Source organism: Canis lupus, chromosome 19, assembly GCF_048164855.1.
Source record: "Canis lupus baileyi chromosome 19, mCanLup2.hap1, whole genome shotgun sequence".
Classification (NCBI taxonomy): Eukaryota; Metazoa; Chordata; class Mammalia; order Carnivora; family Canidae; genus Canis; species Canis lupus.
In genome coordinates, this window is record NC_132856.1 from 6,567,811 (window position 1) to 6,595,296 (window position 27,486).

Genomic DNA, 27,486 nt, shown 5'->3' on the forward strand with positions numbered 1-27,486 from the left:
AGTGTTTTAGCTTTTACATTCAGGTCTATCTAAAATTAATTTTGAGTATGGTGTGAGATAGGGGTTGAGGTTCATTTTTTTCCATATGGATATCCAGTTATTCCACCACCACTTGTTAAAGAAAAAGGCTTTCCTTTCCCTATAGGATTATTTTGGTGTCTTTATTAAATAACAAATGATTATATACATTTGGGGCTATCTCTGAATTTTCTATTCTATTTCAGTGATATATTTACCAATTCTTATGCCACTACCTTACTGCCTTAATCACTAGAACTTTACAGTAAGTCTTGAAATCCGGTTGTGTAAGCCTCTAACATTATTCTTTTTTTTTTTTTTTAAGATTTATTTAGGGCAGGAAGAGGATGGAATAAAACCTATCTGCTCCCCCCCCCAAAAAAAAAGATTTATTTATGTATTTGAAAGAAAGCCTGCATGCACACAGGACTCGGGGGAGGGGCAGAGGGAGAGAATCTTAGACTCCCCACTGACATGGGGCTTAATCCCATGACCCATGAGATCACGACCTGAGCCAAAATCACCAGTTGGATGCATAACCAACTGAACCACCCAGGTGCCCCTCCAACATTGTTCTTTTTATAGATTGTTTGGGGGTAGTCTAGGTCTTTTATGTTTCCATATAAACTTGTCAATTTCTGCACACCTGAGATTATTACAGGGATTGTTGAATCAATTCAGAGAGAGTTGGTATCTTAACAATACTGAATCTTCAAATCTATGAACGTGGCATATATCTTCATTTACTTATTCTTTACTTTTTCTTTTAATGTGTTATAGTTTCAGTATAGAGGTCATATACTTATGTTCTTGCATTTCTGTTAACTTTATTTTTTGCATGCTATTTTTAAAAATATTTTATTTATTCATGAGAGACACACACACAGAGAGAGAGAGGCAGAGAGACACAGGCAGAGGGAGAAGCAGGCTCCATGCAGGGAGCCTGATGTGGGACTCAATCCCACATCTCCAGGATCTTGCCCTGGGCTGAAGGCGGTGCTAAACCGCTGAGCCACCCAGGCTGCCCCTTGCATGCTATTTTGAATCGAGTTTATTTTCCAGTTGTATCCTGGTAGTAAACAGATAGAAAAAACTGATTATCCTATGACCTTGCTAAATTGGTTATTGGTTCTAGTAGTTGTTTAATAATCAAATCCTTTGCAAGCACAGATAGTTTAACTTCTTCTATTTCTGAACTTTATGTTTTTCTTCTTGCCTTAATGGCTAGGACCTTCAGTACAATTTTGAGTTTAATTGTTGGGAGCAAGCACCCTCTTGTCTTGTTCCCAATCTTATAGGAAAAGCATTCAGTATTTCACTGTTAAGTAGGATATTAGCTATAGGTATTTTTCAGGTGCCCTCAGATTAAGGAAATTCCCTTCTAGTTTGCTTACAGGTTTTTTTTTAAATCATGAATCGATACTGAGTTTTGTCAGATGCTTTTCCTGATACAGCAGTCTTTGAAAATTGATTGCATCTTATGCACAACCTCAACTATCCCCATTCTCCTCCCACCACCTTCTTAACTAATTATATCTTAACTAATTGCTTAACTAATTGTATCTCTTCGTGTGTGATTTCATAAAGTTGTATTTGATAAGGATGTATCTTCACATAAATACATGTAAATATATCTTTATATACAAAAATCTTTTTCCACTGAGTACTGTGATTTTAAGATCTACTTATGTTCTCTGTGTACATCTCATCAAATTGTTAGCAACTTTATAGCACAGACACCCTAAGTGGATGAGGGCATGAGGGAACAAGTACAGGGTATGTTTTCTGAAGTAATTCTGGAAAACAGTCACTAACTAATCAAGTCAGCAGAAAGAATGTAGTGTTAGAAGGTGGTCATGAGTCCAAATTCTCTCTGCCCCTTACTAAATTGTGTGATCTTAGAGAGGGAGTTATTTACCTTCCCTGAGCCTCAGTGTCTTAGAACAGGAGTGACGGGACACCTTCTATGATTATTGTGAAGATTCAACAAGATAGTATGAAGATGCAAATGCCTGGACCTTAACAGGCTGTGACAGAGTGTTAAGTTTCTTTCTCTCTGCATGACTGATCTGCATGAGTGGGGGGGAGGGGGGGAGAGTACGCAAGTGGTTATTCCAGTGTTGCCAAAGCTTACCTCACACAGAAGGACTCCTCGTGTATCTTAAATTGGAGGGAACCGTAAATACTGAGCAGTTGACTGTATGTATAGTGCCGTGTTTAATACCAGTTTTCGCTTTTTTCCTCTGTAGGACACAGTGGCCATGGAGAGTATGCCCCTGCTCGGTTTCACCATTGCCCCAGAGAAGGAAGAGGGCAGCAGTGAAGTAGGACCTATTTTTCACCTCTACCATAAGAAAACCCTATTTTATAGCTTCAAAGCAGAGGATACCAATTCGGCTCAAAGGTACCCAAATACCTAGGCCTATATGTCCTTGCCTCTCCCTCTAGAAGGAAACAAGTTACTACCCAGGGCTTTAGCTTCTCTCTGTTCCAGCCATCCTGTTTCATCAAATCTCTTTGGGCCACAGCAGAACAACGGAACTACCTGTTCCTGGTTGTAAGATTTTTTAAAAAGATTATCATGATCCGTTCATACAGGCACACGTTGGTTCAGCAGACATTTCCACTGTGTTCCAGCCCTTTTGCTAAATGCTAGGGAAACACATATGAATATGACATGGTTCCTGACATCAAGCTAACAGTCACCTTGTCCACCTGGTCACTTATAAGTTCTCTGACCGGAGTCACAGAGCGGTGACACCTAATTGTTCCCTCTCCTCTGTTTTACAGGTGGATCGAGGCCATGGAAGATGCAAGCGTGTTATAGCAGTTACCAAGTATGTGGACTCAGAATAAAGTCTTAGGTTGAACATGGACCCTTCCAGAAGCCAATCTGTGTCTCCGTGTCTCCACTTATCAGGACTCACATCTGGATTCAGCACGGGGCCTCATCTTTTTTGCCATAACCTCCCCCTCTCACCGTCACAAGTGGAACCCTTAAGGAATATTTATGAACTGCTCCTTTTCTGTTCTCGAGTCTTCCACCCTCCAACCCCACCCCACCCCAGCATAAACTATTTCCTTACCCAGTAGTGAGATCAGGTTTAGTAACGTGAAGACATGGAAACAATAGGAAAAAAGTACATTTTAGAAATGCAGGCTTTTTAGTGGAAACAGGCTTTTACAATTTTTTTTTTTTTACTATGGTAAACATCATCACCTTTCATAGCATTGGTGTCAGTGCCTCAGGTGAAACGAGAAGCAACTGGTAAATAACAGCTACCCTCATCGAAAGCACTTTATTGTTTTACTGAGCTACAACCTCTAGTTTTGTTTTCCAAGTGATTCACTTAAGTAAGGAGCAGATGGGAGTCCTGTGGACTAATTTGCCGCCAGTTCACAACAAGGGTGTACATACAGTTGATTTGTGCAGACATGGCTGGGCCTCGCCAAGTGGGCAAGTGAGCAGCACTCGGAGGAGAGGGTGCTCCTCACTGGGGAGGCCGCACTGCACTGGATAAGAAGGCAAGGATTTTCTCCTCCTCTTGCTCATGAGACCTGTATACTGACACGACTTATTAATACAGGACCCTCTCCTTCCCAGGGTGGTCCTCACACTACACCAGTGCTGGAAGCTCAGCCGCTGGCTAACCCAGCCCCCACCCTGGAGGTCACCACAAACCCCCTGAGGAGAGAGGGTCTGCTTTAATTTATTGTGTGCCTTCCTGTGTTTACCCAACATGAGCTGATGGCATTAGGTGTCTGAGAACCTGAGCTTGTTGCCAGTATGGCTATCTTTCGGCTGTATTACCAAAACCTTGAGATATATATAGAGAAAAGATAACAATCCAAAGGTGGATTAGTGAGTGTTCTTGGCCAGTGGCTCTGGACACAGTGAGGGGGCACAGAAGTAGTGGCTTGAAGATACTCTAGGGCACCTGGGCCCAGCCACCTCCAGCTGAGGACCGCTGCTCATCATGCTGCACAGATGTCTGTTTGCAGAGTAGGGGTGGGGCCAGGTGGGATTCCTTGTTCACTCTCATTGAAATAGAAAACAATCATACCATTTCCTGATGTCCTGTCCCCTAAACAAAAAGGCATTTGCTGACAAGCCCTTTGTATAAAGCACCATCTCAAGGAGTTATTTACATTAAATATTTTCAGGGGAATTTTTTTTCTAGTTTGCAATTTCTCTTTTAAAATGTTTGCATTAAACATTTAATTAATGATTGAAACTAAGTGATGAGACATCTTTTTATTAATTTTTGAGGGATCAGCTCCACTGCAACCATTTTCATCAACAGACATATTTAAGTGGGGCTCCTCGAGCCTCTGAGCCTTTAAAAAGCACAGCGAGATCTCAGCACTAGATAGTGGGAGTTTCCCCAATCTCCTGTGCGCCATTGGCCACTGTCAGTCTCTGGGCTTCCAGATGCGTAGAATTACGAAGGCCTCTTGTACCATGTAACATCCTACTTCTGATGCTCTGAAAAGAAGAGGTAATGGAGCTTTTCTCACCAAGTACTTACCCTAATACAAAACACCGGAGTTATAGATAAACCCTACTGGGTCAGTTTTATAAAAGGAAGTGACAGGGGCCACTAAAATCCTCCATGGCTCCCGTGTGACTGGGCAAGGACCCATCTGGTTTACCTGTAACTCCTTCTCTCCTGTCCTTCCCACAGTTCATCGATTTCAGCGGATTTCTCCTGGCCAATTTTGCTGGCTGTTCCTTCCCTGACCTGCTCTTCGACCAGCCAGTTTTACAGGTTCATGGGGCCTACTCAGAGTAACTCAGGTGAAGGCACCCACCTAGCCTAAGGGTGCTCCTTTCTACTGGGCCCCGGGGCTGGAGAAATGGCCAGCTTTGATGCCATAACCATGTTCCCCAAGGCTCCATGGTTTCTGCTTTGCCCACCTGCTCCCTGGGCACAGAGCAGCTCCTCTGCTGTGTGCCTTCAGCTGGGGCTGTGTTTTGTGCCAAGCTGTATCCCACAAAAGAGAGCATGCAGGCCCTGAGCAAAGTCACTCACTTCAGGGGCTCCAAGCCTTGGTGTTTTCACCTGTCACATGGAAACCATTCCAGCTTCCCAAAGAGTGCAGGGATAAGCACAAACCAAACACTCAAGAAGGCAGGCTGGAAACCGTAACCCCACGGGGATGGGCCTGCATCGTACAAAGTAAAAGAAGTCATGGGCCCTGCTCTGTGACAAGATGAAGACAATATGCCAAGACCTTCCTTATTATCCACGGAAATTGCAAGCAAGAAAGCGGGCCTAAAGAGGGCCTGGCAGGGGCAGGCTGAGCTCCCTCTGGTCATCGGGTCATTTCCCCCTCGATTTTTGAATGACCTCTCCCTGAGCTCTTCACACGTGGGTCAGGAAAACACCTCTGTAGGGTAGGCCTCCACCTGCTTCTCAGAATCAGTAAAATTTTGTGAAACCGGAGTTGCGCTGAAAGCAAGCCCTTGCTTTCTAGTGGCTTCACACCTTCTCTGCAGACAATGTCTTTCCCACCTGGATCGGTCTTAGTAAGTCGGAAGAAATCTGTCCGTGCTCACTAACACAAAGCACACTAGAAACAAAGTGTCCAGGAACATTGGTCAGGTCTCTGGCTCATGGTCATGACTCTTGCACAGCTCAGAAGTAGGCTTTGAGTTGTGGTCAGGCTGACAGACAAGCTGGCCGCTTACTCTCCCTTGGATGCTGCCTGGCCCCATGTGTGGGTGTGGACTGTGGGTGGGTCTTGGGGTGCATGCCATGCGGGCTGGTGCCCAGGATGACAGCCCTGCTACCACCACTGAAGGGTGATGAGGTCCGAGTCTGTTCTTCATCCAGCCCAGCCTTGCATTTGTCTGACAGTGTAAATGTCCATCACTGAACACTGAAGCCCTGAGTAGGGACCGAGGTCACCTGGGCTGAGGAGTGGTAGGACCAAGCTGGAGCTGAGTTCTGCTACAAGGCAGAATCAACAACATGCTGGAATATTCTAATTGATTCAGCCCATGTTTTGTGGCTTCTATAATCATGGGAGTTTTTGTGCTTCCATATATTGATGGTCAGCTGAAAGGACAGAGGTGTCCACACTAAGAAGCCTGTTTCCAACAGCAGGTAAGAGAAAACGAACATCAAATTGGTTTAAACAGGAAATTAGCTCTATAAGGAGATCCAAAAGCAGGGCAGTTTGACTTCGACAGTATCCCTAAGAACCAAGCTCTTTGGGTTTCTCTAATCTGCTGTCCAGTGTCAGCCCGATTGATTCCAGGGTTGGTTCTCCAGAGACTGAGGAGTGACTGCCACTAGTGGCTAGGCTACAGGTTCCCCTGTTTACAGGCACCAGGGAGGGGGGACTAACTCCTCTTTCTGTACTCGCTTTTTCTTAGAAGCATCCAGCAGGCCTTCCATGCTGCTCCAGGTCCACACGTTCAGGGACGGACCTGTCAGCTGGGGGCTGAGGGGAGGACAGCTGCTGAGGATCTACCCACAAAATCCATTCTTTGGACCACATCTTTTGGAAAAAAGACTATGGTTTGGATCAACATAATGCAAGGAGTGTGGGGGGCCATGGAGCACGTTCTCTATGTGGCCTCAGTTTCTTCCTTGCACTGATAATCTGGTGATGTTGTACAGGAAATGGCATCCTATGTGGACAGAACAGATGGACAACAAGCCTCATTCTGATAGTCCTTCATGGGTACCGTTATAATAGAGCAAGCATAGAAAGGCAGCATTTCCACAAGAGTGAAAGAGAGGCTTGTACAAAATAAAATCCGTGTTAAGAAAGCAAGGGTGAGGGGAAGAGAAAGAAAAGACACAGTGTACAAGGTCTGTAGCCTTATTTTTTTTTTTTAAACTCTAGGAGTGGATTATGAAATCGATGTAGTGGACCAGAACCAGCTCCCTCCCCACAACCCCACCCCACAGGCACAGCAGAACAGAACACAGCAGGGCGTATCCCTCGTCCTTAAGAACTATTGTGGTTTCAACCGTGTGTGTGTGTGTGTGTGTGTGTGTGTGTGTGTGTGTGTGTGTGTGTACGTACACAGGATTTACTGATTGTTGATGTAAAATGTATTTATACTTCTAGATTATGGTCAAAACTTATTTTTCAAAATGTTTTTAAACCTCTAGCTTCTTAAGACTGTCAGGTAAGGAAAAACTAAGGAGCACAGAGTTGCAGTTAGGCATATAATGAACCAAAACAAAAGACTTTACTAAAGACACATTCAAATGTAAGGACACTGCCAGTTTTTTTTTTTGAATGCTTCAAAAATACTACAAGGAGGGGGGAGGTATAAAATTCATGGTAAAGCTACAAAAATAGTTTTGATCAGGAAATGGATGTGGCACCAGACACCTATAAGCAAAGTAACATATTCCTGTCACTGGTATGTGTAAATTATAAGTTACAACAATTATCCAGGAGCTGAGAGTTGCAAATATCATAGAACTTTGGAATAACAACATGTTATTATGCCAGGGATTCCCAAAGCTTATTTGCAACAGTGACTATTATTCTGGTTTATTATATAAAGATTTCCCCACTCAAGTGAGAACTGCCCTAAATGACCTCAAGTTCTTTTCAAAATTAGGATCTCGCCTTCAAAAGAGCAAGTTCACATTCTCTCCAAAGGTAGACTCGGAGGGAAAGGAAGGATTTGGCTGTACGTCCAATGTGCTCACCAACAGCTATATCCAAAAATCTGTCTTGTGGTCAAGTATAGGAAATAATTCTATATATTCCTAAAAACTCCTTTTAAAGTCTCAGGTACAAGGAGAAGATGAAGACTTAAAAGAACTGCCATCTCCAATAAATCTGTGGCCCTTCAAATCCACTGGCCTGCACTTAACAACCCCTAACAGCCACACTAGAATTTCATGAATGCATAATGGAGCTGCCCTGCTGTGAGCAACGTACATGAGAAAATAAATTACCTCTTGATCGCTACAGTAATTGGCTATACCCCAAAGCATGAGACTTGATTATTCCAACATGTATAATTATGGAAGTTGTTATAGGCATAAAATTAGACAGCTTTTTAAAATACAGCTGTAATACCATTCAGTGTGACTGACCCTGAACCTTATTTTATGGGGCACGGTAGAAAATGACCATTAGTTTTCACTGCAGCAATCTAATTTCTCTTAAATCTCAACCTTTCACCTACTCAACAAAGATTTTTCATTTTTACAAATAATCAAGATATTGGTCTCATTATACAAGCCCATCCCTTGCTATATAGGATCAAAAACATCCCCCCCCACCTGACAAAAAGATGTGAAGAAAATGGCTTTTTTTTTAAAGGATTTATTACTTATTACAGTTAGTGCGAGCAGGTGGGAGGAGGGCAGAGATGTAAGGAGAGACTCTAGCAAACTGCTAGCTCCATGCTGAGCATGGAGCCTGACTCAGGGCCATCCTATGACCCTGAGACTATAACCTGAGCTGAAATCAAGAGTTGGGACACTCAACTGACTGAGTGATCCAGGTGCCCCCCAAATGGCCTTTTAAATAACATTGAAACCCTTTCCTTTTTCCAGATATGTCCCTTGACATTATTAAGCTTTCTTTGTGAAAAATTATAAGGGAACAGTCTTTCTCTCCTTTGTTTAGTAAGGCTATAAAGACTTTTTTTTTTTTTGGCTATAGAGATAAGACTTCTAACAGAGGATGCAACATGGTGTTTTCTTGACAAGTTCTCTCTTTGGGGGGTGAAATCACAATAAATACATTTGCTAAAAACCCTATCAAAATTTTAAATATATTTAACAGTGCATTTCACATTCAAAGTTTGTAAGATTTAGATGTTTAGTTCAGGGATTTGGTCAAGAGTTTTGAGCTCTGAGGTTCAACACCCTCATGAATGCCTCAGTTTACCACTTGGAAGAGTGCTTCCATTTTCTTCCTTCCACACTCCTCCACCCTGGTAGGTGGTGCAGCCTCAAATGACCTACGAGCCAACAGACTCATGAGTTGGAACTCATCTGAAGCCCCACAATCCATTGATAGCAAATCTGGAATATGCCAAGACATCCAGGGTACCCTGTACTCTGCCACCGGCACCCTCAACTGCCATCCTCAGCTGAAAGATGATTAATTTTCAGTTATTCTGGAAACTGGCTCTGCTGATTGAAACTCTGATGCACAGTTGACGGATACTCACCTTCCTAATACAGAGAAACACTGGTTACCTATGTCATAACCAAAATGTCTACGAACAAATCAAATTTGCTCAACAAACCTAGAGCCTCAAGAATACATGGTATTTCCTTCCAGGGTTAATTAGCTGGAAAGAAAGGTTAATATGATCGGGATTGTGTTCCCTGGTGGTAAAATTTTTCAGTTGACTGCTGGAAGGAGAGAGAGCAAAAGCTGAATGTTGTGCACGTAAGCCCAGGAGAACCCTAAGGGACCTCGGAACACTGCAATGCTCAGGTGCTATTTTAACAGTACTATGCACTAGAGACACGGTTATTTACTTCCAGGAGGTCACCACCTGAGAAGTTGGGTACAAACACTCTCAAGGTAGAGGTTGAGAAAGGGCTGTGAGAGAATGGAAAGCAGTGAAGGGACTGTGCCTGAGGCAGATCAGTAAATAACTGGGTGGGGGTGTGACTTGCCACCTTGCAGAAGGGCTGGCGAGGGCTGGCGTTACAGAGAAAAGAGGTTAGAAGGCCCCAGGAGGCAGAGCAGGAGTAAAGTATGTGAGAATGAGTAGGATACCATGTGGCATATCCAGGAAATGGGATAGTCAGTATTATCAGAGTGAATGGAAGAAGTCACAAAAACAGAGACAAAAAGGGCTGTTTGTGGGCAGGCCACTCAGGGCCACTACACTTACCCTACAGTTTCGACATCTGTTTTAGGAAGAACACTCTGGTCTTCCACTGAAAAGGTGAACTGAACACGTGAGATGGGAGCCTATTCTGTCAGAGACTGTTGCCACAGTCGATGCCCTCCTGCACATTTTCCTCCCAACGGAAGGGACGTAGACACTCCTGCCATCAAGCGATCCTCTCGCCTTGAACCTGGGCAGGCCTGGGTGATGGCTCAAGGAGTATCAGAGGAGTGGCTTCTATATAAGATGCCACTTTATTTGCGTGTATACTCCTGGAATGCATCCAGCATGCTGCGAGGAGGCCCGGGCCACACGGAAAGGTCACGTCAGGGTCCATACTGCCAACCAGCACCAATCACTAGACAGGATAGGAAGCCTGTTCTGGGGACTCTAGCTCCAGCTACTTTCTGAGTGCAACCACAAGAGCCCTCCAGAGAGAACCTCCTATCTCAACCCCCTAGAACTGCAAGATGGTGATGTTAAAAAGTGTTTTTTTAAGCTATTGAGTTGGGATGTGGTTAGTTACGCAGTGATACCCAGAAAACATGCATTTCTTGGCTCTTTTCCAAAACCTACTAAAAGGACAGTAAATGAATAAAAAGATATAACCTAAAAGACAAAGAAAAGGCACAGGATATCAAAATGGTCAACTCATTTTTGGAGGATACATGCATGGACAGCAGCAGCTGAATTAGCAGAGAAAACTAATACTGAAGTGCCTGCCGGGAGGGACTCCAGTGAGACACAAGGGCCAGCCCTTGCTCTCAAGAAGCTTGGAGATTGGAGGCACGGGCGTCTGGGAAGGCTAGAGTGGAACCAACAAGAGGATGAGTTGAGAGTCTTTGTAAGCAGTCATGGACCCTCAGATCCCCTGAGCCCAACTCTATAGAGACAAGTGACTGCCCTTCCCCACCCTGACAGGAGACAGTAAACGTGTACTCTGGAAGAATGAGAACTATGGCATTCAACCTGGAGACATGGGCTCAGGACTGCCAAATTCCCTTTCCATGACAGATTAAAATGTATGTTCTATAAAAGGAATTGAAATTCTGAGTTCAAGTGTTTTTATTGTAAGACCACCACTGAATGGTGTTCTAATCTGAAAGGGGCTGAAAAGACCTATGTGACAGCCTTTCAGTGGCCCTGGCTCAGTTCAGACTTTATGTGATTAGTCAAAGGTTCCAAACTAGTTCTGAGACCCAGAACCATGTTTAAGAGATAATGTTTGGCCTGCACATTTAAAACTCCATTTGTATATTACCAATATTTGAAAGTCAGATTTCATTTGCAAATCTGGGTTTCTGGCTTCTCTTGAAATATGCATTTCTGGCTGCATTCCAGATGCTGAGAGGGGGCTTGTCCCTTTTATTTAAATTATTTTTTAATTTTTTTTATTATTTTATTTTTTGGGGGGGGCTGTCCCTTTAAGTCTAGTGAGCTCTCCAGGTGTCTCGGTGACCAGTTAACATACCAATAGGGTTTATCTCAGCTTACTGACCAGCTTTAGAATACCTGCCAGACCCAACCCACACTGTCCCCACTTTAGGCATCTTTCACTTCAGCCCTAAGCAATGCAAAGCCATTAAAGAACTTTATTAACAGAATAAAGCTAGAAATGGCTGTTTCAGATCACTCAGGTAGTAGAGGGGAGGGAAGAAGGAAGGAAGGGTGGGTAGGGAGGGGGCACCTGGTAGAGTTGCTTTGGAAGGTTAGGAAGCCATGACAGAGGGAAGACCTAGAGAACAGTGGAGGAGCAGCCAAATGTGACCCAGAGCCTCCCCAAGGTGAAAGCCAAGACCCAAAGCAAAGCACAGAAGGCTTTTCCAAAGGACTTTTGGCTTTGAGGTGTTTGAGGTGCCTTTTCTGGCCTGTAATGAACAGGCTGTGAGGCTGATATAATCTCTTCAAGAAACTCAAGGAGTGGGACACCTGGGTGGCTCAGTGGTTGAGTGTCTGCCTTTGGCTCAGGTCATGATTCCTGGGTCCTGGGATCGAGTCCCACATCGGGCTTCCTGCATGGAGCCTGCTTCTCCCTCTGCCTGTGTCTCTGCCTCTCTCTCTGGGTCTCTCATGAATACATAAATAAGATCTTTAAAAAAACAAAAACCTCAAGGAGTGCCACTACTTAGACTTTGAGAATAAAAGGCCAGCAGGCTCCAGTGATGAGCTCTTGTGGTGGTGCGGGACTAGTAAAGAACTCCCAATCTCAAGACTGAGAGTTCCAAATTAGGCAACCTGCATTCTAAAACAGGGGATCAAGGGAAGATGATCTAATTTTTCATCATACACCAAGATACCAAATACTACTTTGAAATAATACCCATTCAAGGCCCTGGAACCCTCAGGACAGAAACTAAAAGGGCAAACCTCCCAGCAAAAGCCATTCTGGAGGAACTCGTGAACCCACTCTCACAGTGTGTCCCTGTGTCTCCAGTCCCACCAGTCTACCACAAGCTCAGTCTCTCTTCTCTTCCTGGGAAAAGCAAGGGCCAAGTATACAGAACCTGAGACCTCTCCAACTAGCCTACAGTGACAGAGCTCAACCTCCAGAGAATCACGGAGGTGGAGAGAAGAGGATTTTCTTCCTAAAGTCCTCAAGGACAGAAGAAGAGAAATAAGCAGAAATAACTATGGATAAATGTTCCACCACCTGCCTTTGGAGAAGTCACGCTGCCCTGTTGAAGGCCTCAAACTCTTTCAGCTATAAAAACAAGATAATACCATCCACTTCACAAAGTTATTCTGAAGATTAAACAAGATAATGTGTGACGATAAGGAACATGCAATCTGGTACTCATTTATTACATCTGTTTAGATTCCACATTCTTAAAAAATAAGGCTAATAATTACATGAGGTTTAACAGTTTATTTTATAAACATGTCATAATTATCTAAATGATGTAACAGAAGTTTCATAAATTACTATACATAGTATAGAGCATAAGCTATTATAGAAAAGTTGATACAAAATTCAGAAGGTAATTAATAAGTCTTCCTAGTCTACAAAAATAAGGAAAACCATAATTTCTGCTACTACAAAAGCAGTATTTTTACAAGTTAAAAAAAAAAACTTTGCTTAATAATAGTACCTTGAAAAATTTAGCATATCTACAACTATTATTTAACCAAAATTTGGTCTTCATTGACATTTATCATTTAAATAACCCTGGATGGCAAAAAACATGTTTACTCTGTGCTATGTATAAAATGAAACTCCATGATATAGTTCCTGCTCTCAAGGAGCTCACAAATTACTTAATAATTGACTGAAAAACAGACTATTTAGTTAACTGTTGTGGAAAAAATAAATAAATCTGCTCAGAGAACAAAAAGGACAGAGAAAGGAACACCTAGGTCTCATCCACAGAGCACTGTCCAAGGAGCCAACAGCCCCAAGCTCACATCTCACCCAGCTCAGGGAAATCAACAAACTTTAAACTGAGTTCATCTTAAAAGTGGGAAGATAGTATGAATACTGTTCACCATATACTGTTGATGGGAAAAGCACTGATTCATTAAATACCCACTTTTTAATTAAATTTTATTTATTTATAAAAGAGAGAGAGAGAGAGAGAGAGGCAGAGACACAGGCAGAGGGAGAAGCAGGCTCCATGCAGGGAGCCTGATGTGGGACTTGATCCCAGGACTCCAGGATCACGCCCTGGGGCCAAAGACAGATGCTAAACTGCTGAGCCACCCAGGGATCCCCTAAAATACCCACTCTTTACCACGTACTGTGTTAAGCGTGTTAAGCGCTAAGATAGAGAGGGACAAGGCATAGTTCAGTAGAGAGCTCACAGTCTGGGGAGGTGCCAAGATAAAGCACACACAACAGCTGGATACTCCCAGATAGATCATCACTCCTGTCACACCCCCATCCCTGTGAATGAATAATCTTCAGTAGTGGTCAGCTTAAAAAAATAACTGCATTTCAAAAAGCAAAACAAAAAGTCTTGTCTTGTTTTTCTTTTGCCACCCATTTTTGGAATTAGATCAGTGGTTCAGGCCAGTAACGTACATCAGAATTCTCTGTGATGCTCAGAAGTGCTGATGCGAGGCCCCACCCAAAGCTTACTGCTTCACAACCACTGGGGCCTGGCAGTCCTTTACTATGCCCCCTCCAAGTCAAGAGCCCTTTAAAGGCAGATAAAATAACGTTAAAAGTACTGTTGATGCAAATGAAGATACTTATTAACACAGTATAAAAAAAAAAGCATAAGCTAGTATAAATACAGCATGAATATTTTTTGTGATTAAAGCCACTTAAAATACTTTTACTAAAAAGACTTCTAACCAGGGTCACCTGGGTGGCTCAGTCCATTAAACATGACTCTTGATTTCCCGCTCAGATCATGATCCTCAGGGTCATAAGACTGTGCACCGGGATCCCTGGGTGGCGCAGCGGTTTGGCGCCTGCCTTTGGCCCAGGGCGCGATCCTGGAGACCCGGTATCGAATCCCACGTCGGGCTCCCGGTGCACGGAGCCTGCTTCTTCCTCTGCCTGTGTCTCTGCCTATCTCTCTCACTGTGTGCGTATCATAAATAAATAAATTAATTAATTAATTAAAAAAAAAAAAAAAAGACTATGCACCAAGAGCGGAGCCTGCTTAAGATTCGGTCTCTGCCTCCCACCTCAAATAAGTGCAGTGTGCTTTCTCCAAAAAAAAAAAAAAAAAAAATATATATATATATATACACACACACACACACACACACATATATATATATATTTTAAAAGACTTCTAGCAAAAACACAATGGAGCAAAAAATGGCACTGTGGCAGCACCAATCTAAATTTGCAGAGGCCTGTTACCTGCTGTGATTGTTTGCAATCTGTCTCTGTATGTGTGCACCTCTTTTCAGGGAAAGAAAAGCTGCTCAAGATTATGAATCCTTTCTATGCCTTTTTTTTTTTTTTTTTTGATTGATTGATTGACTGATTTTACAGACAGGTCGAGAGCACATGCACAAGCAGGAGGAGTGGCAGGGAGAGGGAGAAGCAGGCTCCCCCCTGAGCAGACAGCCTGATCCTGGGCTGGATCCCAGGACCCTGGGATCATGACTGAAGTCAAAGGCAGATGCTTAACCAACTGAGCCACCCAGGTGCCCCTCTACACTACTTTTAATATTCAATATCTAACCTTTAAGTGAACATTTACTGAACGCTTTTACCAACAGGCCAAACTGATGCAGCATGGTTTTACAGCATAAATCTTAAGGTCAAAAGGACTAGATCCCAACTTTGGCTTCCCTTATTGCACCTGTACCATTTAGCAGGTTGCTTACCCTACCTGGGCCTCAGTTCCCACACTTCAGTAAAATGAAATAACTGTGTGTTGTTCACAGTGCTAAGGATAGTCCATCATAGAAATGTAAATGGAGTGCCTGGATGGCTCAGCAGTTGAGCATTTGCCTTTAGCTCAGGTCATGATCCTGGGGTCTTGGGATCGAGTCCCGCATGAGGCTCCCTGCATGGAGCCTGCTTCTCCCTCTGCCTATGTCTCTGCCTCTCTCTGTGTGTATCTCATGAATAAATAAATAAAATCTCTAAAAAAAAAAAAAGAAAGAATCGTAAATGATTGTTTAGTATTTACTTCATAACTAGTGCAATTGTAACATGTTTGCAAAAACAAAACAAAACAAAATCCCAAACTCAATGATGTATGAATTTTGTACACTATATCTGGAAGCATTATTCAACATTAAAAAATTAATTTTTGAAAAAGGGTACACAATTGTAAAAGCAGTCCATGTTTACTAGGATTTACCATCAAAATACCGTGTTACCATAGGCACATCACTTGACCTTTCTGGTTCTTACCCACTCTTCTGTAAGATCTTCCTGCCAGAAGAGGACTGGACCTTATCATAATTTCTTGAGGCCCCTTCCAGCTTCAGGATCTGTGTGATTCACCAAGACACTACAAATTTAACTCTTTTACTCATTTACTTCTTTTAGAAGTGAGAACAAGGGAGAAGAAAAAAATGGTGTGTTTAAAGCACTTCCTGGGGATCCCTGGGTGGCTCAGCAGTTTAGCGCCTGCCTTTGGCCCCAGGGCGTGATGGGGGGGGGGTTCCCGGGATCAAGTCCTGCATTGGGCTCCTTGCATGGAGCCTGCTTCTCCCTCTGCCTGTGTTCCCGCCTCTCCTTCTGTGTCTGTCATGAATAAAATAAAGTATTTTAAAATATAAAAATAAAGCATTTCCTATCAAAAAGAAATAGAAGATTATGGACAAAATACTCAAAAGCTGGGGTCAGCCTGACCAAAGCGTAAATGTCTAAGAAAAATGGTTAACCCATCCATCCTGGGTTCAGCATTTATTTATAACATGAAAAATGCAAGAAAAAAAAAATCAATAAGCAGAGGATCTTTCTCCTACAAAGCACGATGGCCAAGAAGAGTTTAGCCAAAACATTTCAGGGCGTCTAAGATAAATAAGTGGTCCACCCCTCCCAAAGCGAGTCAAAACCACGACTTAAAAAGAGAGGAACATCTACGGAACACGTACAACCCCAAATTCCTAAGGGTCGAGAGGAGCAGTTTTGCAGAGCCGTTTTACATACAACCTAGGTATCACTTCACTAGCCCCACACAGCAGGGAGAGGGGAAAGGACTTAAGATGGGGGTCACATGTCCACTAAAAGACCGTAAATACCAGGTCTTGAACTATTTCAATCCTTGACCCATACCTCCAGAAGCCGGCGGCTTTAAAACCTGAATAAAAAACCAATCCGTAAAGAGTAGGGCACAAACCGCCCAATACCCACCAATAAGCCACCCCGTTGACCTGCAGGCTGTCCGCTGCGAGATGGCTTCTTCGGCCAACACACTTCTAGGCTTCAGCTCGGCGGGAGGCCGGGATGGAAGAGGTCACCGGGAGAGCACGTCCCCCAGGAGGCGCGGGCTGGCTTCCGAATAACGGCGCCCGGCGTTCCCAGGCTTTGAAGACGACCGAGCGGCCCTCTGCCCTGCAAGCCGACCCTGTCGGCCGGGCCGCTTGGCCTCGCCGCCCCGCCGCCTGCCGCCCGCCGCCCGCCGCCCGCCTGCCAGCCGCCGGGCCCGCGGGCCGCCGAGGGGCCGGACGGACCAGCGCCGGCCGCGGCGTTCCGGTGCGCGCGCGCGTCCCAGCCAATCGCGTGCTCGCCCGCCCCCCGCGGCCGCGGCGAGGCTGGCGCTGGGAAGAGGAAGAAGAACATTCGCCCTCCTCCTACCAGCGCGCGGGCGGCGGCGGCGGCGGCACCGGGGTCACGAACTCTGACCTTTCACTGACAAAAACAATAACAAACCCCCCCTTCCCCGCGACCCCGGCGGCGCCCCCGGGCCCGCCCCCGCCGCCCCCGCTCCCACCGCGGCGTCTCGTCTCTCGCCTGCTGCCCCGAGAGCCCGCGGCCCCGGGGCTCCCGCCATCCGCCAACGCCGGGAGCCCGGCCTCCCCGCGCCCTGCCCTCCGCGTCGGGGGCCGCCCGCCGCAGACACGGGACCTGCTCCGAGGCCGCTTTGGCGCCAAATCCAGAGGTAAAATTGAAAAGGGGCCGGGGCGGGCTCGGGCCGGCGGCGGAGGGGGCGGGCCTGGCGCGCGGACATGGAGCCGCCGCGACGGCGGCTGAACCCGACCCTTTTACCTTTGCCACGGGGCGGCGGCGGCGGCGCCGGACGCTTTGCATAGTGGGCCGGGCCGCTCCCCTCCCCTCCCCGCCCGCGGCCGGGCGAAGCGAGCGGGCTCCCCCTGACCGGCCCGGCCGGCGCGAGGGTGGGGGCGGAGGGGGAATGGCCGCGGCCCCGCCTCACAGTTGGCCCTCCGCCAGCGCCGCCATTTTGTTCGCGATGGAGATGGCTCCGGCTGGGCCGGGCTCCCCTCCTCCTCCCTTTCATCCTCCTCCTCCCTGCAGTCCCTCCTTCCCTAGTTCCCCGGCTCCTCGCCCCGCCGCTTCCCGCCCGCCGTTGGGGACCGCCGCGGCCCAACCGCCGTTTTTCCTGAAGGGAGGGTGGAGGAGAAGGAGGGAGGCGGGTGCGGGGCGCGACTTCGTGAGCGAAGGCTGGTCCGGCCAATCGGTGCCCGGACAGGAGGGCTGGGGCCTGCGGCTCCGCCCCCCGGCGCTCTGCTGATTGGCTGGGGCGAGTGGGGGCGGCCCCCGCGGGGCGCGGGAGCCCTTGCGGGGCGGGAGCAGAGGCCGCGGCGCGGCGTGAGGCCGGGGCGGTGGGGGCGGGGCCGGGGGCGGGGCGCGCGGGGGCGCGGCCTGGGTTAGGAGTCTGGGGCGCGCGGGGACGCGGCGAGGGGCCGGGCGGCTTCCCCAGGTCTGGGGCGCGTACAGGGCGAACACTGTAGAACAATAGTAATAAAGGTGATGAAGCATCTTGAGTCCTCGGCGCTGCCTCGTGGGAAGGGCTTTTCGGAACCTGGACACCCCGCAGGGCTCCTCCCCGTGTTGTCGGCATGGCTGCGGGCGAATCCCTTCCGAGGCTCAATTTCCTGGACTGTAGGATGGGGGGAATGGTGGTGGTTCTTGCCAGGCCCGGACCTCCCTTCTCAAGATCGTTTGAGGGGCTCTGCTCGGAAAATGGAGTCCAGGCTGCTTTGTGATCCTCAGAGTAACGGAGGAATGGTGTTCCTGTGGAAAAGGGTGTAGAGCCGCCGACACTGGAAGGCTTAAGGAGGGTGTTGAGGGCTTGGCAGAACAGAGAGAGACTTGGAGGTAATTCTCGTTCGGCGATTAAATAAATGCATGTTTGCCTGGTCTGCGGCAGTGGAGGACACATGCCGAGAACCACCGAGACAAAGCCTCTGCCTTCCCAGGACTGGGGGTTGGGCGGGTAGACGTTAAGGGTGAAACGGAGTGATGCGTTCAAGGCCTGAGGAGACTGATTTAGATTGGGTGTGAGGGGGGTCCCCGAGGTGGTGAGGTTTGAACGGAGGGAACCCGAGGAAGGAAGACGTTTCCTGGGGAGAGAGCGCAGCCGGCGTGGGGTGAAGGCCGCCGGGGGAGCGAGCGGGGGAGCGAGCGGGGGAGCGAGCGTCGGCTGTGACTGGCCACAGGCCGGTTGTGGTAGGGAGAGGCTGGAACTACTTCACTGACCTTTTACCGTAATCCCGCTCTGCCTACTCCAGGCTAACGTCTTTGTGAAGTATGACCGAGGTAATGGAGGAAAAATCTCCAATTTAACAACAAAAAAGTAGAGAGAAATGTAGCCATCAGATGAATTACTGAAGGATACATGACGGGGTGGGGGTGGGGGGGGGCGGGAAGCCTCAGAAAATCACTTTACTTCTAGATTCAAATTTTTTGTTAGTCCTTTATATCCATCTTTAATTCATAAAATATTTGCCAAACCCCACCAATACCCCTGGCACTAGGTGACTAAGACGCTGATCCGCGTCCTCAGTTATGTGGATGTGGTCTTATACCTGAGTTCTGTTCTCCACTCCCCCCCATATGTACATACACACACGCATGTGTACACACAAAATGTTTTAGGCAGAAGCTAAATAATGTTGTGGTTAACAATGTCAACATTTACCAGCCGTGTGGCTTTGGATAATTTTCTTGACTTTTTTGAACCTCAGTTGCTTTCATCTGGACAGCAGTAGAACCTTTTTTCTGGAATTGAGGATTAAAGGAGTTCATGTAAATAAAGAGCTTAGAAAATTGCCAGGTGTATACTCATAATTGGAGTTGTCATTAGCTGTCTGGACTAGTTAAGTGATGTAAGCGGTGAAATTTTTAGGCAGTGTGGCATAGGGACAAAACACAGGATTAGAACACTGAGGTTCTAGTTTTAGCTCTTCTGCTTTTGGCTTGTCCCTCGACATCCAGGCCAAAAGTTTATTCAGAAAACAACATAGTGGAAGTAAATAGTGCTAATCAAAGTAACGGGTGTTTCACAATTTACAGAATTCCTTTACGGGCTTTATATTATTCAAGCCCCACTCGAACCCATGTTACAGTACAGGCCCTTTTCCTGCTTCCTATTTTAAGAGCTTTCTAAAGCTTATCATTTTCTTATCCCTGTACCCCTAGCTGCCTGTACTCTAAACAGAATGGCTAGCTTCTACTTCCCTGAGGGTGTGACTTATCTTTACCCCAGGCCCTTTCTCATGCTCTTCTTCCCTTGGCCTGACCTTTCCCCCACAAGCCTCTCCCCATACTCTAGTCCTACGGCTCTCAACTCAAGCATCACTTCCTCAGGGAAGCCCTCTCTGAAGCCTGTTTGCCTAGATCAGATTCTTTTACTTTACATCGTGTTCTTTTTTCCTTGTAAGTTTTTTTCACTTTTTAATTACACTCCATTACGTGATTGATTGATGTCTGTTCTTTACAATACTATAAGCTTTGAGAGAGCAGGAGTCATTTCACTCATTTTATTTCAAGGACTTAGTAGAGCAGAGTGTCTGATACTATTAAGTGAATGAATTGTTGGTAACTTAAATTACTGTTTACTAATAAGTTGCTGCTCTTTAATGGTGCCTTTTTTGTGGGCTTGCTTGGCAATTCAGATAGCAGTGTCAGCAATAAAATGTCTGTTTCAGTATTTGGATGAATTTAGAAATTAGTCCCTCACAGATCTGGCTCTGCCTGAAGGTGTAAATAGGAATAAAATAACTCTGATTAATTCCTTTTTACCCACTTATGTGATGATTTGTTTTTTTTTTTTAAAGATATAGAGATAATTTAACAATTGAATTATAAATTAAATCTAGTTCATATGGAACTCATTTATAAATAATCCAAATATCGTGTCATTTCTTTTAAGGGAAGAAACAAAGCACCTGTGTAATTTTCTCGAAATTAAAATTGCTGGTGTTTGTTTCTCTATTACAGAAGATCAAAGAACAGAAGACTTTAGTGGGTTTGCAAGGAGTTGGGAGTTGAAAGAATATTTTAAATTTAAATGTTTATATTTCCGATGATAAATTGATTCATGCAGTGGAGTTACTGAAAATCACCTTTTAATTGGTTTACCAAGGTTAAAAGCAGATTTTTGCAAAGCATGTCTCAAGCTTCTCCTGGAAAGCCTGGTAAATGGGACATTTTTGTAACATTTTTATTTAATTCTTTATTTTTGGATGTTTCTTTTCTGTCCCATTCAAGGATTTTTTGGCGTTAATTGTTCAGTTCAACACTTGATTCCTTGAACCAATCACTCAGGGTAAGCGAAGAACTGACAGTTTAATGAAAAAGCTATATATCATTAAATTACTTATTTATTGCCTTGAATGGTTGTATTTATGATGATTTTGAAGTTTTGCTGGAACATGCCTTCATAGAAAGAAGAAAAACCCTATGTAATAACCCTATGTAATATCACCTTCACTGTATGAAGACTTGTGGGAAGTTTTAAGATTTGTTTCCAAGAAGTCAAGTGACAGTGCAGCATCTGTGTCTGGAACCTTGAGTGGGTAACCTTTGAGAGACTTCTACATTCCCCACTTGTAATATAAGGAGGGATGAGCCAACACTGAGATTGGGACCAGGAGTAGGGGCCAGTTGTCCAAATGACTTAGAGAACAAAGTAGGTGGGCCTGTGTAGAGTAGTTCCCTCTCAGTCATAGCACTAAATCACTGGCCTCATGTATCTGGCTGAGTGTGATGTCTGGAGGGCTCTCATTTGGTATTTTTATTTTTTGAGTTCTCTTACCTTGGTGCTAAATGCCTCTTTAGTCCCAAAACACCTACTAAAGCAGATACTGGTCCCCTTTAATCAATACCACTTAGGAAGAATGTGTAAAGGAATTCGTCTTAGAGCTCATCAAGCCCAGCCTCACACCTGATGCAAAGCTCCCCAGCCAGAATTAGTTCATCTCTTTTTACTTCATTGCTGGTTGTTAGGAGCTTAAATAATGTTTGATTTTTTTTTCTTTTTTTTTTTTTAATAATTTCCTCCCATCCTGCCATCCCGTCCCCACATCCCTTGTCATACTGCTGCCACCTGCTTCCCATGCTCTCTTCAGTGCCCTGAGTGCTAGAGAGTTTTAAGCAGCAGGAGCTCTGGGCCAAATGGCAGGACTGCTTGGGAACAGCAATTCAGCTAGAATAGCTTTTAATGATGATGACGGGGACTGGACAGAGAAGATGAATGCCCATATCAAAGCACTGGCATAGGGCACTGTTAGGACAGTATGAGCAGATTCATGCCCCTGGCATCTGAGAGTCTTAGACTAGAAGGACAGGAGGTGAATTAAGATGGGGAAGGAATAGGCTAGCTCAGACGCTCAACTATCCTTTCTTGATGTGCCCCTAGACTCCAGGTAGCCTATAATGATGAAAGCCAACCTCAGGGGCAAAGTGTAATGTCTAGAGTCAATAAAAATTATCTCTTCCTCTAGAAGAGGCTTGAAGTTTTAATAGGTAAAACCTTTTATTTCTTAACTACTGACAGTAACCCCAAAGATTCTGATTCCTGGAAATGTTAATATTGTTGTAGAGAGAAGTTTCATTTCAAGCATAAACAAGTATATCACTCTCTCCTGTTTGGATTAGTAATATGAGAGGTGTTGGGGCCTAGAAAATGGTGTGAATACTACTGATGGTTAGCAAGAGAAATGAGAGGCTTGTGAGAATAGACTCAAACTTGAAGCATTCATGGTTTTACTGGAGCCACCTATTTGCCTTTGTTACTATTACTTTTTAAGATTTTATTTATTTATTTTAGAGGGAGATTGTGGTCATGCACAGATGCACATGACCCAGGGAAAGGAAGAGGAGCAAAGGAAGAGAGACAAACAGACTCTGTGCTGAGCGCAGAGCCCAATATGGGGCTCCATTCTAGGACCCTGAGATCATGAACTGAGCCGAAACCAAGCACTCAGCCGGCTGAGCCATGCCAGCACCCCCACCTTATTTGCTTTATTGTCGTCCATGTATTGATAGAAGCTATGCAGAAAAAAAAAAAACAATAGTTTCTTACCTGGCTGCTCACACCTGCAACCTCAAGAACTCCAATTACTGCCTGCCTCTGTGAGTCAAGCAGGTCTTGGCTGAGAAAGATACTCAACAATGATAGGATGACTCTTGAGAAGACACACAATGCCAGCAGGCTTCATGATGCATTTGCCCCAGTAGTATTTATTGAACTTGAATTATTGTATAATTTATGAAACATTTCAGAAATGTCATTTGTATTGTCCTCATTTTTTTTCTCTCCCCCTGCTCCACTGTTTTCTGCAATAATGCATCTTTTTTCTAGATTAAGTGAATAGCCTGGAATTCTTGAAAAATCACCTTTCACCAAGGTTAAAAGCATATATTGCAAAGTATATGCCAGCACTTGGCTGAAAAGACTGGTAATTAGAGTATATTTTGGGGGGTTTCTGAATGACTCACTCTTGATCTCTACTCAGGTCTTGATCTTAGGGTCGTCAGTTCAAGCCCCATGTTGGGCTCCATGCTGGGTATAAAACCTACTTAAAAAAAAAGAGAGAATATATTACTTGAATTATTTAATACAATACAGATTTTTGAAATTTTAAATTTATAACATTTCTTAAGGAAAATACAGTTTTTTTTAAATAGGAAAATTTTGAAATATAGAAGAAATGGCATTGCATCAAAAGGCATGTACAAGAAAGTGCATCATAGGAGCATTAGGTGTGAGCACTCTAAACTAGAAGCAATCTGAATGTTCATCAGCTATAGAATGGGTAAATAAATTATGGCAAAGTCATATAATGGAATACTATACAACAATGAGAATGGATTAACTGTTCATGTTTATCACAAAAATAATGAGCAGAAGAAACCAGACACAAAAAATGTATTAGAGCTCACAAACGAGCAAAACTAATCCACGATTTAAAAAACGGGGGGAAGTAAATGACAATGATGGGATAACAAAGGAAACTTAGGGTGCTGGTAATATTTTCTGATGTGAATGGTTTGTATATGTGTGTTCACTTGGTGTAAATTCACTGGGCTGTTTCATTTATGATTTGTGCACTTTTTACTTGCAATTGTGCTTTAGTAAAAATTTTTACTTCGAGGTGGCAAAGTTATCCTCATTATTTTAATCAATGTAGTTGTTAAGAAGGTAAAATTTTAAGAGAAAAGTGTGTTCAAGTTCCAAAAGAACTATTATGTTACTACCTGAGTTGAGCTAGGTCATAAATTTTGGTGAGCTATCCTGAACATAAATCACATATTTTGGAATTAGTGGTTATATAAATGAGTTATTAAGTGATCTAGCTTATTGATATAAGCAGTTTGTTCCCTTAGATAATTAACTGGTCTGTCACTTTTTAAAATTCGCTCCTCTTGGCTTCTGTTTTCTGGGAAACTATTTTGAAGGAAACTGTGGTAGAGAGGGGATATTGTGATTTTAGAGGCAGAGGCCTTAAAATCCTGAGTCTATCTCTTACTAACTGGAAGACTTGAAACAAGTTGATTAAAAGTCTGTTTTTTCTGTCAATATTGGTGGAGCTTCTAATACTGAGAAGGTATGTTAAGGATTAAATGATACTTTGATGTAAGACACATAGTAGATGCTCAGGAAATCTATCCTGCTTTCCTTCTTCCTTCTATCTATGATTCAGATGGTTCAGACTAAGAGTGTATATCACCTTTACACTTGGACTCTTGGTAAGGGAGGAAATCACCCACAGTGTACATGATTTTTTAGGGAGAGTCTCATACAGAAAATTGTAGTGCTGCTCCAATAGAATAGGAACTCCATATAGGTGAGAATCACTTCTCTTCCCCACCTCACTTCCTCATTCCTCACCTCACTTCCCCAGCACCATCACACCATTGCTGCGCCTTTCTTACAGTCTAGATTTGTAACATGAAAGAGAGAAGTTTCCTGTGGAGGGTAGAAGTCATCTGGCCCAGAAGCTGAATAATCCTTGAGTCTAAATAATGTTGGGGTTTCTGATAAAATGTTATATATCTGGGGACTCTTGGGTGGCTCAGTGGTGTTAGGCATCTGACTCTTGGTTTTGGCTCAGGTCATGATCTGAGTCTTGACATGGAGCCAGTATTGGGTTCCCCCCTTAGTGTGGCGTCTGCTTAAGACTCTCCCTCTACCTCTACCCTCTCCCCCTCCCCCCACACACTCACTCTCTCACTCTCAAATAATAATTTTTTTTAAAGAATGTATATCTGAACTTGAGGCATCCCTGTGAGCATTTTTTCTGTCAATGAACATTTATTTACATTATACTCAAATTGCCACTTGATTACCACTTCCCGATTTCAAGTCTTGATATAGGATTTCAAGTCTTCACCTATGTATTTCTTATTTTTTAATTCTTTCTTAGGCAATCCAGATTGTTCAATTTTTATTTTCCCGTGAATATAAAAAGACTTCTGACAATCACAGCATAATAAAACTTAAACTGAATACCTTGTACCTATCAAGAAATTCTATACCCAGTAGTATTTTGCAAATACTTATTGCCTTATTTTTGAATATTTGTGAGATTTATCCTAATTCAAGCCTTTCATTTTGCCCAGTTGAATAATTTAATAATGAATTACAAGTGTTATGTGAGCATATTTTACGTGTGGGTCTTACGTCAAAATATGACACCTATTCCTAGTTATAATACACATTATTCAGTTTGAATTTTTGCATTCAGATTTCTTTGAGAAAGTAAAAGTGTCACCATTTCTCTATACCAATGGTAGCTACCATGTATTTATTGCATGTCTACTCTGCACCAGGCACGCTGTTAGGCTCTTGACATACATATTTAAGATCTGATCTTAAACCTTCACAATAAACTCATGCAATACTGTTTCAGATCAACTTAGTGTCAGAGCCTCAAAAACCCAGTATATTTGTTTAAATGGGAAAATATCAAGACAAGCTATTTTGAATGTTATATTATCATGGGCCACACGCTACATAAATATGGATGATGTGAATCAGTTACTGTGCCAGGCCCGGCAAGCTCACTCATTCCTGTCAGTGAAGACAGAGTTTCCTTGTCCCGGGACTTGTTTATTGTTATTTGAGACCCTGGCTCATAAACCTGCACCTGTGGAGGGTGTAGCTGGCCCATCCTGGCAACTGATCTGGCAATTCAGGTGTTCCAGTCAAAGCACAGTCTTCACTACAGTGGGTTCTTGACTAAAAAAATCTCGGTTGCTAGATTTGGTCAGCTGTATACTTTTTGTGACCCCAGAAGAGTTGATTCAGAGTCACCATTGTATTCTCCATTTTTTGTTGTTGTTGTTAAAAGAGTGATATTGCTCTACTTGTATTTGAAAGGATTTATATTCTAAAACCTACCACTGCAGCAGGCCAGTCGATAATAGTTTTACTTCCATTGTTCTGTGTTCTGTACCGCAGTTTTATATGTCGTGCCCTGTGGTTATTAGTGTGCTGTACAAGAAAAACTCACTGTTCTAGTTAAGTGTAGGACCCTGCGTTCATTCCTAGTCTTTCTTGCCACCACTTTCTAACTGCCTTCCCACATACAGTCTCTCCTTTTCCATCCCTACACTGCTGCCCAAAGGGATTTTTTGAAGATCCAGATGTGATCGCTTCATTTCTCTGACAAACCTCTGGTGGTTTTCCAATGTCAACTCTATCAGGCTCTCTCCGCCCCTGACCTTTCCAGCAGTTCCCCATCTGATGGTCTGCTGCTCTTCACATTTGCCATTTCCTTCATACCTGCTGGTTTGTACGAGCTGTGCCCTCTGCTTAGAACTCTCTCCCTATCATCCTGTTCTTTGCTTGCTAAATTTCCATTCTTCCTTCAAAGGCCCAGTCTAAGTAGCTCCTCTCTTATGAAACTCAATGGCTCCCACAGGCAGAGGGAGAAGCTTTTTCCTTTGGGCATTCATTGTAATATTTACATTGCATAGTTTTTACAGATCCCTTCTTACTTTCTTCAGGGACAAGGGCTTTCTCCTCCTCCTCGTTTTTCTTATTTTTTTAAGATTTTATTTATTTAGGGATCCCTGGGTGGCGCAGCGGTTTAGCGCCTGCCTTTGGCCCAGGGCACGATCCTGGAGACCCGGGATCGAATCCCACGTCGGGCTCCCAGTGCATGGAGCCTGCTTCTCCCTCTGCCTGTGTCTCTGCCTCTCTCTCTCTCTCTCTCTCTCTCTGTGACTATAATAAATAAATAAAAAAATTAAAAAAAAAAAGCCTAAAAAAAAAAAAGATTTTATTTATTTATTCATGAGAGACACACACAGAGAGAGAGAGGCAAAGACACAGGGAGAGGGAGAAGCAAGCTCCATGCAGGGAGCCCGACATGGGACTCAGTCCCCGGCCTCCAGGATCAGGCCCTGGGCTGAAGGCAGCACTAAACCACTGAGCCACCGGGGCTGCCCCTTTTTCTTACCCTTCTTGCTATAGTATTAATTCTCAGTTCATTGCCTAGTTCACAGCAATTGCTTTAAAAGGTTTGATGGTCTTGAATTTCATTAGTTTAAAACCATCGTAGGAAAATACTCTGTCGCAGGTTTTTTTTACTTAAGATACTTGTTTTTCTAGCTCTTTTGGCAATGAATCAGTCTCTTTTCAGAAGCATTATTGTGCATGTGGGCAGTCTTCAAGGGTTAAGGAGCTGAGTGGGTCAAGCACCAGCATTTGAAGACCTCAGGTTTCTGTACCAAGTGCTACTTTAGTACTTTGTCCACCATGGTTATTCCTACAGTCCCTGGAGTATAGTAACCACTCAGT

The 27,486-nt window shown here is 44.2% G+C and overlaps 2 protein-coding genes and 1 long non-coding RNA gene across 14 annotated transcripts in view; 2 read left to right on the top strand and 1 right to left on the bottom strand.

Annotated features, from left to right (window-relative positions):
* FGD5 (FYVE, RhoGEF and PH domain containing 5) overlaps window positions 1–4,253 on the top strand; it is a 126,113-nt gene extending 121,860 nt beyond the window's left edge. For all 5 annotated transcript variants that reach the window (XM_072785021.1, XM_072785019.1, XM_072785017.1 and 2 more), the window contains exons 20-21: window positions 2,268–2,422; window positions 2,809–4,253. In XM_072785021.1, the coding sequence (XP_072641122.1) occupies window positions 2,268–2,422; window positions 2,809–2,845 (192 nt within the window). In that variant the 3' untranslated portion in view covers window positions 2,846–4,253. The remainder of the gene's footprint in view (window positions 1–2,267; window positions 2,423–2,808) is intronic.
* Window positions 4,254–8,582: 4,329 nt separating this feature from the next.
* On the bottom strand, window positions 8,583–16,885 carry LOC140609792 (uncharacterized). Its single transcript, XR_012011516.1, has 2 exons — window positions 16,626–16,885; window positions 8,583–16,013 (listed from the first exon to the last, which is right to left on the bottom strand). It is a non-coding gene; the product is annotated as an uncharacterized lncRNA (long non-coding RNA).
* A 185-nt stretch (window positions 16,886–17,070) lies between these two features.
* The window catches only part of NR2C2 (nuclear receptor subfamily 2 group C member 2), a 97,924-nt gene continuing 87,508 nt past the window's right edge, over window positions 17,071–27,486 (top strand). For 4 of the 8 annotated variants that reach the window (XM_072785027.1, XM_072785032.1, XM_072785030.1 and 1 more), the window contains exon 1: window positions 17,071–17,373. The gene's annotated coding sequence lies outside the window, so the exon portion shown is untranslated. Of the gene's footprint in view, window positions 17,374–18,095; window positions 18,552–18,894; window positions 18,993–27,486 lie in introns of those variants that run through there. The other 4 variants (XM_072785031.1, XM_072785034.1, XM_072785029.1 and 1 more) reach the window with 3 other exon arrangements.